This window comes from Mustela erminea, chromosome 12 (genome assembly GCF_009829155.1).
Source record: "Mustela erminea isolate mMusErm1 chromosome 12, mMusErm1.Pri, whole genome shotgun sequence".
In the NCBI taxonomy this organism is placed as follows: Eukaryota; Metazoa; Chordata; class Mammalia; order Carnivora; family Mustelidae; genus Mustela; species Mustela erminea.
This window is the reverse complement of record NC_045625.1, coordinates 53,848,023-53,860,987: the sequence shown is the minus strand read 5'-3', so window position 1 is coordinate 53,860,987 and position 12,965 is coordinate 53,848,023. Positions and strand designations below refer to the sequence as shown.

Genomic DNA, 12,965 nt, shown 5'->3' with positions numbered 1-12,965 from the left:
GAGAGGGAGAAGCAGGCTTCCTGTTGAGCAGGTAGCTCAATGCAGGGCTCGATCCCAGGACGCTGGCATCATGACCTGAGCTGAAGGCAGATGCTTAACAACTGAGCCACCCAAGCACCCCTAAAAAGTGAATTCTTGATGTGATATGTGTACTAACTTTAAAATTATTAAGTTTGGAAAATAAAGAAATAAATAAAATCATTAAGATTGTACCTGACTCATTATTATTATCAATGATAATAATATTCATTAGCATAGCGCTGGCCATACCAATATAATTCTTTCACATTAATTCAAACATTAAGGCAAAGGAGTCAGTAGAACATGAGATCTGGAGTGGAACCAGCCTAGTAGCAAATCTCGACTAGGCCACTCACTACTTCTTAATAGTAAGCTCCTTAACCTTTTTAAACTCAGTTTAATCATTTATAAAATGGAAATAATAAAACCTAGTTCAAAGAGGAGTGGTTGAGAGGATTAAATGTAAAGCTCTTAGTAAAGTGGTTGGCATTTAGAAGATACTTATTAAGTAGTAATTATTATGAGTAACCATATAATTAATAATGTAAAAATTTTGTAGGACTTTATTGATTATAAATTAATTCATATATTCTTCTTTATATTTTTTATAAAAAATTAGGTTATGATCTTTTATCCTCAAGATCAACCATCAAAAATAGGCCATTGCCAAATTCATACAAACAGTATGATTTTGGAATGATACATTTTAGGAGCACCTGGTTGGCTCAGTTGGTTAAGTGTCCAACTCTTATTTTGGCTCAGGCCATGATCTTAGGGTCGTGAGATTGAGCGCTGCGTTTGGCTCCATGCTGGGTGTTGAGCCTGCTTAAGATTCTCTCTCAAAAAATAAACAAACAAACAATAGAATTTAATAAAGAACACATGGCTCATCTTTATTAAGAAAAGTGACTATTTATAGCAGAGATGAAAAAGTTGTCACGGGGGTACCAGGATGGCTCAGTCTATTAGGCCTCCCACTCTTGATTTCAGCTCAGGTCATGATCTCAAGGTCATAAGATTAACTCCTGTGTTGGGCTCTGTGCTGGACATAGAACCCGGTTAAGATTCTCTCTCCCCCTTCCCAAACTGCCCACCTCTCCACCTTCAAAAATAAGTAAACAAATATATATATTTTTTTCTTTTCATATATACATGAAAAATATGAAAATTTATGTCATGGCATAGGTCATTTTGCATGATATACTATTTCATATATTCCCATCAATAACCTATTAAACAGTCAATTATGACTATGAAAATGGATTTTTTTCCTTAAATTAAAAAAATAAAAGACCTCATGTACATTTCTACAGGAAAAAAACCAAAGAGAGGTTATCTTCTGAAATAACTTTGTGCAGTGATAATAAACACAATGTCATAAGACTTCAGAGTTGGCACTGACTTCTTAAGTCCTATCCGTAAATCAGTCCTCCCTTTTCTTACAAGTGGGGAGACAAATGTGAAGAAATTCATTGAATTTCCCAGGACATGTTAGTGGAAGCCATCTGCCACAAAGGAAGGACTTCTGAATTCCAAGACTGTTCTTTTTGCTGCACTGTTTCCAAGTCCTAGAAACCTGTGTACATCGGAATCCTAGAAGCACATGTACATACAGAGGTACCTGTAATTAATATTTGACTCACAACTCCCAGAGTATTAACATGATGTCAAAGACAACAGTTTCTATCCCTGCGAAACCACAGTGGGAGTCAATAACGGTCCTTTAATTTATTCCTATGGTATCCAAAGTTAGAATGCATGTCTTTTCAAACTCTCCTTTAAACTAATTCTCTCAGCTGTGAATCAGTAGTAAATACATATGAATGACTGGAAGTGGGAGAGAAAAGGTTTTCATAAGGAAGTAGTAGATGTTTTTCAAACCTTTTTTATTCTGAATGGCATAATATCTGAAACCAAATGACTATGAAGAAAGATCTGTGTTGATAACCTACTGATCCATCAGACCAAGTAGAAATGTCCTATTCACATTTCAAATTTAAAAACACTAAAGCATGTGTAAGACCCAACCGTGTCACAGACAATCTGAGTTACAATAAACCAAATTACCTTGCTATGTAACCTAACCTATATGAAAACACAGTTTGATCATAAATGATATAAAATTGACTTATTTAATAAACAGAAAAATGTGCACAGCCCCGTAATTAATTCAGATTCAATTAACTTTCATTATTGAGAAGAACATAGGAAAGTAATTACCCAACTATTCTTTAATTCTTTAAAAATGGCTATTATAAAATGAAATGTTTTGCTCTGAAATTCATGTACACTCTTACATTTAATCATGGGTATAAGTAATGCTCTGAAAATGATATGGCTCTCCATACATTGAAGATCCAATTTAAAAAAAAATAAAGCTGTAATATTTATTCATCTTACTTTTTAGTAACTCAGTCCTCTTCTGTGGAACGTACCATCACTAAATCCTACACCAACAACTTTCCAGGCTATTTATCCCTCATTTAAATAGGAAATCTCTTTTTAAACTTCTGTGGGACTCAAAGTCACAATCAGAAGATCAAAAAACAAAAGTGAGAATGTCAACAGGGAACTAAAAAGTAAAGTAACATCACTGTAGCTCTTCCCCAACAAAGGCTGATCAAACCAAATCTCAGAGCAAGTAGTATTTTCATTGGGGACTGAGAATCAACTAAATTATTAAAAAAAAAAAAAATACCAGTTCACTGCAGACATTAGCCGAGTGTGGCCTAGAATAAGGCCTTTACTTTTAAGGTTAAGTAGATGACACATTTTATTTTTCATGTTTTATTTTACCCAGCTCGGACAAGATAGTAGGGTAAAAGTTACCAGGATGGATCAATCTATAGACCAGGGCTCTCTGCCATGACAACATTGCTTGTAAGTCGCTAAAAGATTTAGTGAACTTGTAGAATTTATAGAAAATTATAAAATCATTCACATTTTTATATAAAGGAAATATAGTTCCCTTGTCCTACCCCAAACCCAAATGTGTTTTTAATGCTTTGAACAATTACATTTTGATTTTCAAATATCAAAATAAATTTAACCAGGTAAGAGTAAAAATTTATGTAGAATCAGCAGAAAGTCTGGAATCCTTGGCTTTGTTTCCCCGATCGCTTTCTCTACCTACCTATCTGCATATCTACCTCTCCACCCAGCTGCACATAGACCAAGAACAAGTGTATATAGACTGAGAACTCCTCTTCCAGTTACCTGCTTGGTGGAGAAGACAGTGACCTCTGAAGATTGACCCCCGAGTTCATGTCATGATAGTATGGTTGGCTCGGGATTTCTCCAATTGGGAAGTTGACTCCAGTTCCCTGGGTTATGGGCGCTGAGGAATAAAACAGAAAGAAACATCAGGAATGACTTTTACATTTATCATTTCTATTTGAATGTAATAATCTAATATGTTCCACACCTCCGGGCAAACTCTCTTTACCCTGAGACTCCAGTATCAACCGTCCACCAGGGTACAACTTGAAGACTTCCTCACAAGGCTAGTGTTCAAGTCTGGAAACTTGAGGCACTCAGACTATAATCATTGGTTACCACTTCCCTATTCCCACTCTCCAACCTTCTTCACTCACTCCTTTGTATTACTTTTCACTACATCTGTCGCCACACTAGTCTATAGATGCGTCAGAGGAAACAACATGTTTCCTATTACTCAGCACCAAGCAAGGGACATTGTACTAAGCTGGTTCTTTTTTTTTTTTTTAAGATTTTATTTATTTGAGAGACTGAGAGATTAAGAGAGCACAATCAGGGGGTGGGGAGAGGGAGAAGCAGACTGCCCCTAAGCAGGGATCCCAACGAAGGGAACAATCCCAGGACCCTGGGATCATGACCTGAGCCAAAGGCAGACATTAACCAAATAAGCCAGCAGGTGCCCCCTAAGTTGGTTCTCAAAAACCAAACCCCTGTTAAGTTAATCAAATTAGAATATTAACATGTTAGAATGCATTACAAACCATATGAATAATTATTTGATATAATGAATTCTTGTATAAGGGCAGGTATACAAGTGAAATGACAAACATGAAATAAGAGCCAAGTCCCCCCCCCCAAAAATACATATTCAGATTCATATATGAATAGTTTAGTGTGGCTTTACTCAATAGTTTTTTTGTTTTGTTTTGTTTTGTTTGTTTGTTTTGTTTTTTAATTGGGGGCACCTGAATGGCTCAGTGGGTTGGGCCTCTGCCTTTGGCTCAGGTCATGATCTCAGGGTCCTGGGATCAAGCCCCACATCAGGCTTTCTGCTCAGCAAGTAGCCTGTTTCCGCCTCTCTGCCTGCCTCTCCACCTACTTGCGATCTCTCTATCATATAAATAAATAAAATCTTTTTTAAAAAAAAGTTTGTATCCCCAACTTTACAAACATCACTTATAATGACTCATGAAAAAAAAATTAAAAATAAATAATTTATTTATTAAAAATAAGAATAAATAAAATGTACTCATGGAGTTTTATACTTCAAAGTATTATTTTGTATATCAAAAAATCTTTTTGACTTTGCTGATACAGTATGAGCTGAGATTCTTCAATGTAAGTACTGGTTTTCGTATAATGGATTACATGTGTTCAAATTTAAAAAATTTGTTTCTAGACATCTTGAATAGATTCATGAGGCAGCACATTGTATTAGAATAAGTAGAGCCTTAGGAGGTAGTTTAGTTTGTTTGAACTCAGGATAGTTTGAACTCCCTCTGACACTTCTGAGCCATGTGCCTCAGTTTCCCAAGTTAGAAAATGAGAATACAGGTCACCTACCGCCTATGATTATTTTGAAGATGAAATGAGATAAGGAGTGATAAAAGCCCAGCATCGTGCCCAGTGCATAATAGGTATTCAAACAACGTAAGATCCCTTCTTTCCTTGATTTCTTCCCCACATCTCTTCCCTGGCAGCCTGGAGTGCTTAGCAGAGTGAACAGTTCTAACAGCACTAAAAGCAGAGGAAGGGTTAAAAAGGAACCTATTTGTTGAAAGTCTGTTCCTTCAACAAGTTGTTTGTGTCCATTACTGGCAGGTGCTGCAAGGGATACAAAATAGTCTAAGATAGTTCCTGTCCTTAATAAAACAGATTGGGCAACAAGCTGGGTAAACAAAACACTCATGAAAAAATAGAAATAGCAGCATACTGCAGATTATAATGAAACCGCCCAAATGAATGACAGCCCCAATAAGCGCTATGGGATTTCATGGGAAGAAGAATCCCATACAGGCTCAAATGATCCAAGAATTCTCTGGAGAAGCCAGAGCTTGCACTAGACTTTGCTGAATGAGTAAGTTCTTAAGGAGAGGTCATTCTCAATAGGAGTGACTACAAGACCAACATCTCGGCTGAGAATATACAAAGTGAGACTGGGCAGGGGGGTATCAAAGGACAGTGCTGAAGAATAGTTTCTTTCCTTACCTTTTTTTTTTTTTTTCCTAAAAAGATTATTTATTTATTTATTTATTTGACACAGAGAGAGAGAGAAAGAGGGAGAGAGAGAGATCACAAGTAGGCAGAGAGGCAGCCAGAGAGATGGGGGAAGCAGGCTCCCTGCTGAGCAGAGAGCCCCATGCGGAGCTCAATCCCAGGAGCCTGAGACCATGACCAGAGGCATAGGCAGAGGCCCAACCCACTGAGCCACCCAGGCGCCCCTCTTTACCTTTTTTAAAATCAGGCCTTCAAAAGCTCTAAGGAGAGAAAGTATGTCCAGGGCTATGACAACAAAACTCCAGAGCCCCTATGATTCACCCTAAGAACATATAGTCTACTTAATCTTCTTCTCTTCCAACTGTTTCAAATCGAATACATGATTCATAAAGGAATTTCAGGGAATTTTCCTTACCCAGAATTTTAATGGGTTCACTACATGTGTTCGCTGTCAGCTGAATTGTGTGTCAATATCAGGTCGGCCAAGATTTACTTTAAAATATTTTTAAGAAAGTATGATTAGGAAGCACATGTGTTATTGCAGAGAAGTAATCAAAGAATATACGATGAATCTCTCTCTTCCCCTATTAAAAATTAAATCAATATAAACAAGATTAGTCTCAGCTCCAAACTTCCGGAGTTTATGCCTTCTGTTAAATTCTTCTTTTTTTTATAACGTACTTTACCTTCATTTGAATAACACAGAAAATATTTGTATTCAATGGGTGACTATGCCAAATGGCTTGAATTCTTTGGGCAGCTAAAATGGAACTGTTTGTTGTGGCTTGAGGTATACCGGAGGTTAGGAAAAAAAAAAAAAAAGCAAGGTAAGAAATCCCACAGTAACCACATGCTTTAAAGTTTATTATTAGAACCATGTTCTATGTGACATTGGAAAGCAGGGTGTGTGCTAGAAGGAGGCATTTGAGAGACTCAGGGAAAGTCAGTAATCTGTCCTGCCTTCTGCAACAGTAATGGATACAATTCAAAGGACTGAATTACTAAAAAGGAAACTTACAGGTCATAACTTATGTAAAGTACTTGCAATTTATTAAGCTCATGCAACATTTAAGCAAAGATCTGTAGTTTCTATTTCATACATATGGCTTAAGCGTCAACACAGATTGCTTCGCCATAAACATACTGGATGAAATTTATAGTAGAATAATAATAATAATAAAAATCTTTGGAAATTTTGTTTTTCTAAATTTTCTTGCAGAAGGATTATTACAGACTCTCATGACGGCAATCAAAATAATTTACCCACAGATTTACACATGAGCATTGCAAAAACGTAATGTGCCTTCTGACGTTAAAGGGGAGAGTACAAGAAGAAGAGTAGCTTAATAATAAACATGGCCAAATTCTAAAGCAGTGCTCACCAAATACATTTCATAATAAAGAGAATTTGTGTTGTGCACCTGGGTGGCACAGTTGGTGAAGCACCTGCTTTCGGCTCAGGTCACGATCCTCAGGGTCCGGATCGAGCCCTGCATTGAGTTCCTTGCTCAGCAGGTGGCCTGTTTCTCCCTCTCCCTCTGCCTGCTGCTCTGCCTACTTGTACTCTCTATCTTGCTGTCAAATAAATAAATAAAATCATTTTAAATAAATAAATAAATAAATAAATAAATAGAGTATGTGAGCATGGCAAGTCCCAGGCTGATGCTCCTGTTTAAAAGCCTCTGGAAGAACTTCCATCAGGTGCAAAGATCCGCGTTAGCACCTCTCCTGGAGAGCTGCAAAGTCTGAAAGCTGCAAATCATGTTTAAGAGACTGCCAATATCCTCTTAGAGACGAAGCTCCAAAGAACCTCAGAATCTAAGGGTGAGAGGCCAACCCTTAATCTCTCTTATTGTTCTTTTCACTCCAAAAGCTGATCCTAAATCAACTTTCAAGATGGAGATAATATCATTCAACAGAATGATCAGTATCCTAAAACAGGGGAGCTTCATTAGCTAAAGTCAACAGACACATTAGTGGGTCACGTGATAGTCAAACCCAGGAGGCCAGAAACCATTAACATACCGTAAACCCTCAAGAAGTCAGAATTTGTGATATACAGCATAGGGGTCATGCTGAAGTTTCTGTTTACTTGGCAAACGCCTATTTCATAAACAACAAAGTTGAACTGTGTAAATATGATTATGATGTGGATATATTAAAACACTTAGGATAACTTCTCAAGCATTTCAGAGCCACCTATTTACATACAGAGGAGAAAATAAATGTTTGCTGAGTAAATTAATGAATGCATATACATAATTAATATCCTAATTACAGATCAGTAATGTGTGTTGTAACAGATAACTTAAAAACCTCGAAGAGAGGTTTAAAAAGAATGAGTGAAGTATATTAAATCTACCTCACTTTGGAACTGTTCTGGAAAGGTATTTTTTAAGTCTTTCTTTATGTGCAGGTTCAGAGTTTTCAAAATATCATTCTGGGCTTTCCAAGGTACTATCTGGCTGTCCTTCTGGAGGGTCTAGCATGATGTTATCTATAATGAGGAACTGGTAATAATTTCTAACAGATGACTCTTCGGTCCATCTCATAAGGAGGAGGAAATAATATCACGAAACTTATGGGGTGCCTCGTGGGTTAAAGCCTCTGCCTTCAGCTCAGGTCATGATCCTAGACTCCTGGGATCGAGCCCCACATCGGGCTCTCTGCTCCGCGGGGAGCCTGCTTCCTCCTTTCTCTCTGCCTGCCTGCCTACTTGTGATCTCTGTCTGTCAAATAAATAAATAAAATCTTAAAAAAAAATACCACGAAACTTAGGAAAAGACAAATTTATAACAAATAATGCTATAAAGTCTGGTAATGTAGCAGAACAGTGTAGGAAAAATACCTACCCCCACCCCCCCCAACACACACACCACCCGCCCCACTTTCAAATTCCCCCTTCTTTACATGAATGCCAGAAAGTGGTAGTGAATAAGTCAGGCACGTTCCTTTCCAAATTAAAAATAAACACAGAAAAACTTTCAAATGTCGGAGGCCTTCCATACCACGTTACTGATCGGGAAAAACACGCAGGGCTCATGGCGGCTTTGGTCAATGGAAAAGACCATCAGAATCCTCTTATCTCACAAATACTGAATCCTAGAGTTGCTGGGATACAGGATATTAGGTTTTGGTCTCCTGCACTGCCGTAAGTAAACAGATCCATGACAGAAGTCTTTGGGGCATATATTTATCTACCGCGGCATATGTCAGAAAGGATAACTTACTGAAGATCTTAAACGTTCGTGTAGGCAACTGCCTGCGATATATGCTATTTTCACTGGCCACTCTAGAAAGAGGAACCCTTTAAGTTAAATCTGGTTTGAAAGATAGTCACCTACCAGCTGGGGGATTACTGCATGGTCACAACTCTAACTCACTCCCTAAACTTACCCTCAGTAACTTGCTTTGTTCTTTTGGGATCACCACAATTCTTGTTCAAGACCTCTGAATTTGACCCAGATGGAAAACACAACTTAAATAAGGACGGAACGCCACTACATCATTTGAGTAACATCATCCAAACCGGTGACGCTCTCTAACAAAATGCCAGGTAAAAATAGAGCCTTCAAAATTACATAAATAAGCTAAATCAAAGAGAATGAGAAGAAATGAGTCACCTCCTTTAACATGATGAATGCCTTAACAGCTACATCTTAGGTATATTTGTACACACGAGAAATACGTAAAAGACTTAAGTCAATAAACTTCTCCCTTGCTTAGGTAGCTGGCCAGGTGAACTTAACCCAAGAAAAATCTCATCTGGCCTATCAAGAACGGTGTCTCAGGTGAGGTGGCCAGTTAAAACAATTGGACATTGTTTTGGATCACAATAGCTTTCTATCTATATCCAAACTACAATCTGCAAAGTTAATTTCTGCATCTCTCTACACTCTGCACGTTACTGTGTATATCCTGTACATCTCCAAGCCCCCACCAAAACGTTAGTAAAATGAAAAAGCACTTATCTACAGGAAACTTATGTGGGTTATCATAACAACATAGAGTACATGTAATTAATCACACTTCCTTTGATATAAATGACCATCTATGGTCACAGAGAGAACAGTGAATTAAATGAATACTAGTAACACAGCAATCAGAACAACCCCCCAATTATTTTTGAACTACAAAAGTTTGATGACCTAAAGGCAAATATTTTAGAAAATCCGACAAAATATATCCACTTACGATTTCATCAACAAGATGGAAATTTTAAATCTCAGATTTTCCCTATAAGTGGTTATTCTTAATACCGTGTTGAAGGTTCGGAATAGAAAATATTTAAAATCATAAAATATAATCAAATAATAACAAAAGAGTTTACTTACTTCTGGATACCCTCACAAGTTCGGACACATTGAAGACTCCAGATTTTACAAAACTATCCTCCAGGTAACCTGAAAATAAATATTGAGAGGAAAAAGATCAGCACAAGCAGGAAGCAAACAAATGATTAAACGCTAGGATTTGTTCAAGTGTTTTTAAACCAAAGGTTAGAACAAAAACTAAGTGTGCTTATAACAAACACAAGTGAAAGCAAAACTCTTTGAATGCAATCCGGGGTCTGTTTAAACAAAAGTAAGAAGTTGAAATGCCAAATAATTTCCTAGGGAAATTTTTCCACAGTCTGCTAAACGTACAGGGCAACTGAATGGTTTTATTTGCCACAGCCCACGCATTGAGAATGAAGTCAGGGGTTCTTACCAAATGTATTCAGCTCGGTAGCACCTGGTAGACCAAAGTCTACCCGTTTATAAAAAAGAAAGAAAGAAAAAGGAAAACCACAACCACAATTAGAACCTTGTTGGAATTACTTCAAAGATCTCTTGAAACCACTGTTCTTTCACAAATCCTTCCCTGATTAAAGAAAAGTGAACTGTTGTTAGCAGCCCTCCCTCACCCTTGTTCCAAGGTCATGAATCACACAAAAGCAGAACTTGTACATACAGCAAATACTTTGCATAGACCTATTTCCACGCACCTTTGATATACCCCACATGACTTCAATGCTCTCTCCCTCTTGCAACTACTTCCTTGGACTCCCTTCATTTCAAGAACAGCATCCTTTTTCTAGCAAACAGTGACCAATCCAGGCCTCCAGAAATGCCACAGGACCCTTTGGTGACAGAGCCCACTGTTCAGGGGCCTGAGTAAGTTCTGTGCTGTCTGGGATCTGGTCAAGCTGTGTTCAGGATTAGAAATGAGGACTTCCACAAATGCCCAGTCATGTCCCCAGCTTCTCATTGATATGCAGGACATGTACTGAGGGCAAAAGAGGAACGGAATACCAGAAGGAGGAGTATGGTTACACTCTGCTTCCCAGGAAGAGAATAAGAAAAGCCTGAAAACCCTCCGAATGCAAAAGTTTCCAGGAAAACAAACTCTGGATTCTAAGAACTGGCAGCTGGATCAGACGGTACATACAGTTTTAGGGCTGACCAAGGGATTCGATTCAGGGCAGGAATGTGAATCAGGGGCTGGCATTCGACTCCCAACCACACTTTATCAGCGTGGAATCCTGATCATGTTATTAGACTCTTTGTATCTCAGACTCCCCATTTAAAAACTAGAGTTAATAAAATTATTGTGAATGATAAGTAAGATAAAAACATAAAATCCACACGAGGCACTCATTAAATGTTCCCAACGAGTTAGGATCGGCCAGTTGGGTCAACAACCACTTATACGTTGAATTACGCGCACAGGATTCCAGACGGTCTCAAATCACGTGTAAATCTTTATTCAGAAATTTTACCAGAACAAAAGCTACCACACTACTTTTCAACTGTACATAGCATGAAAAGACAGAAAACCATTCAATGAGCTTATATGCATCACTTCTGTGAACCAAGGAGCCATGCATGTCTGAACACTATTCTACCTACCATTCACCTTCTTTAGAAGCAGAACAAAAGAAAGAGTGTGAAAGAATTATTGGATCTCAGCTGGTGATAAAACTTATCATATTATATTATCATATTAAGTATTACTTTGAAAAAATACACATTTTTAAGAAGGTAATGACAAAATGTCCCCATTTGATGTACCTGTATTTTAGGAAACTCCTAGTTCTCTAGCAACTTAATTTTTCACAAGGTTGAATTCATTTCGCTGATTATTGAGAAGCTTTTAGGTAGCCAACACTGTACAAGGTACTTAAAGTCATGAAGACAAAAAAAGGACACTGAGTCCCTTTGTGTGATTGGGGGGAAAGATATTTTCAATTTTCTGAACCATGGTAGGTTATTATCATATAAAACCACAACAAACGCAACACACATCTTTGTAAAGTATAACAAATTATACTTTATACAGTAAATGTAAAATTTTATATTGGCAAATACATTAAATATAAAGACCTTATTTATCTTGATGGCAGCTCACATACTTAACCAACCAGACAGGATTTATTTGCCCTCCCTCAGCTGTGCTCTGTAAATGTCTGTTCTCCTACTTTTCTCGCACAGTTAGCTCCCCCAGTCAGACGGCTCTCTCTCTACCTACTTTGTTCTCATCCTGCAACGTCCCGCTCGACCACCATCTACCCCGTGACCTGTTCCCCTACCCTCCTCTCCCAATCCCTGTGCCAGTCAGAAATCATCTCTTTCTTCTGAATTCACAGAGCACCTAGTTTGTACTTACTTACATCCCTTTGCACATTCAAGTGTCCAGGATATCTGTTTTCAAGTCTTGTGGTTCTTATGGGATTATCAGCTCCTTTATTTGGGAGAATGCCTGGGTTTTGTTCATCTCTGAATCTCCCTTAACAACCACCTCAGTTCCTGTATATACAGTAACTATTAAATCAATGCTTACAGAACAAAATCTTAGATTTTAACCTTTTGGAACAGGGTCATAAATAAGCATCTTGGTAATTACATAACGATGTAGGTACAGATGGCTTAAGGTTGAAGGATAATTATACTGACCCTAGTTATTCCCTGGGACTCATCGGCTGAGGGGTCCATTTAGGCTTTGGGGTAGAGTGGGAAAGAATGATGATCAGATTCAGATTATATATCTAACTTCCTTACGTACTGGTGTACAACTTGAAGCATTTGGTACAAAGTAACTACCCAGAAGCTAGAAGTGTTTAAAGAGTCAGAGTTCAAAAATATTTGTAAAATAAATACACAAATGAGCGACGAGGGAACATTTCAATATATTTATATAAATGAAATCATGCATCATATGTAATAACATTTCAATATGTAGATATCATCTGAAGTTCATTTCCTCATTACTCTAGTGAGTAGTCAGGGCTCCGTCAGCGTCTTGGCCATACCCATGAAAACGGAATGGTGTGTGGACATCAGGAGCCGAATCACACGGGTGGGAGAATCCCCCTGAAGCTAATCCTACCAGCGCAAGACAGCCAGTCACACACAGGCAAATACAATAACTATCTCACCAAAGAGGGAAAGCAATTCAGAATGGAGCCAGGTGTTTCTCCATCCCTCATCTCATGTTCTAAGGAATCTGAATCTACAAGGAAACCCGAAAGA

General features: G+C 37.9%; 1 protein-coding gene across 8 annotated transcripts in view; it reads right to left on the bottom strand.

Moving 5' to 3' along the window:
* NFIB (nuclear factor I B) overlaps nucleotides 1-12,965 on the bottom strand; it is a 226,237-nt gene that overhangs the window by 58,220 nt on the left and 155,052 nt on the right. For all 8 annotated transcript variants that reach the window (XM_032307181.1, XM_032307180.1, XM_032307182.1 and 5 more), the window contains exons 4-5: nucleotides 9,789-9,857; nucleotides 3,238-3,358 (exon numbers count right to left, since the gene is read on the bottom strand). In XM_032307181.1, coding sequence (XP_032163072.1) covers nucleotides 3,238-3,358; nucleotides 9,789-9,857 — 190 coding nt within the window. The remainder of the gene's footprint in view (nucleotides 1-3,237; nucleotides 3,359-9,788; nucleotides 9,858-12,965) is intronic.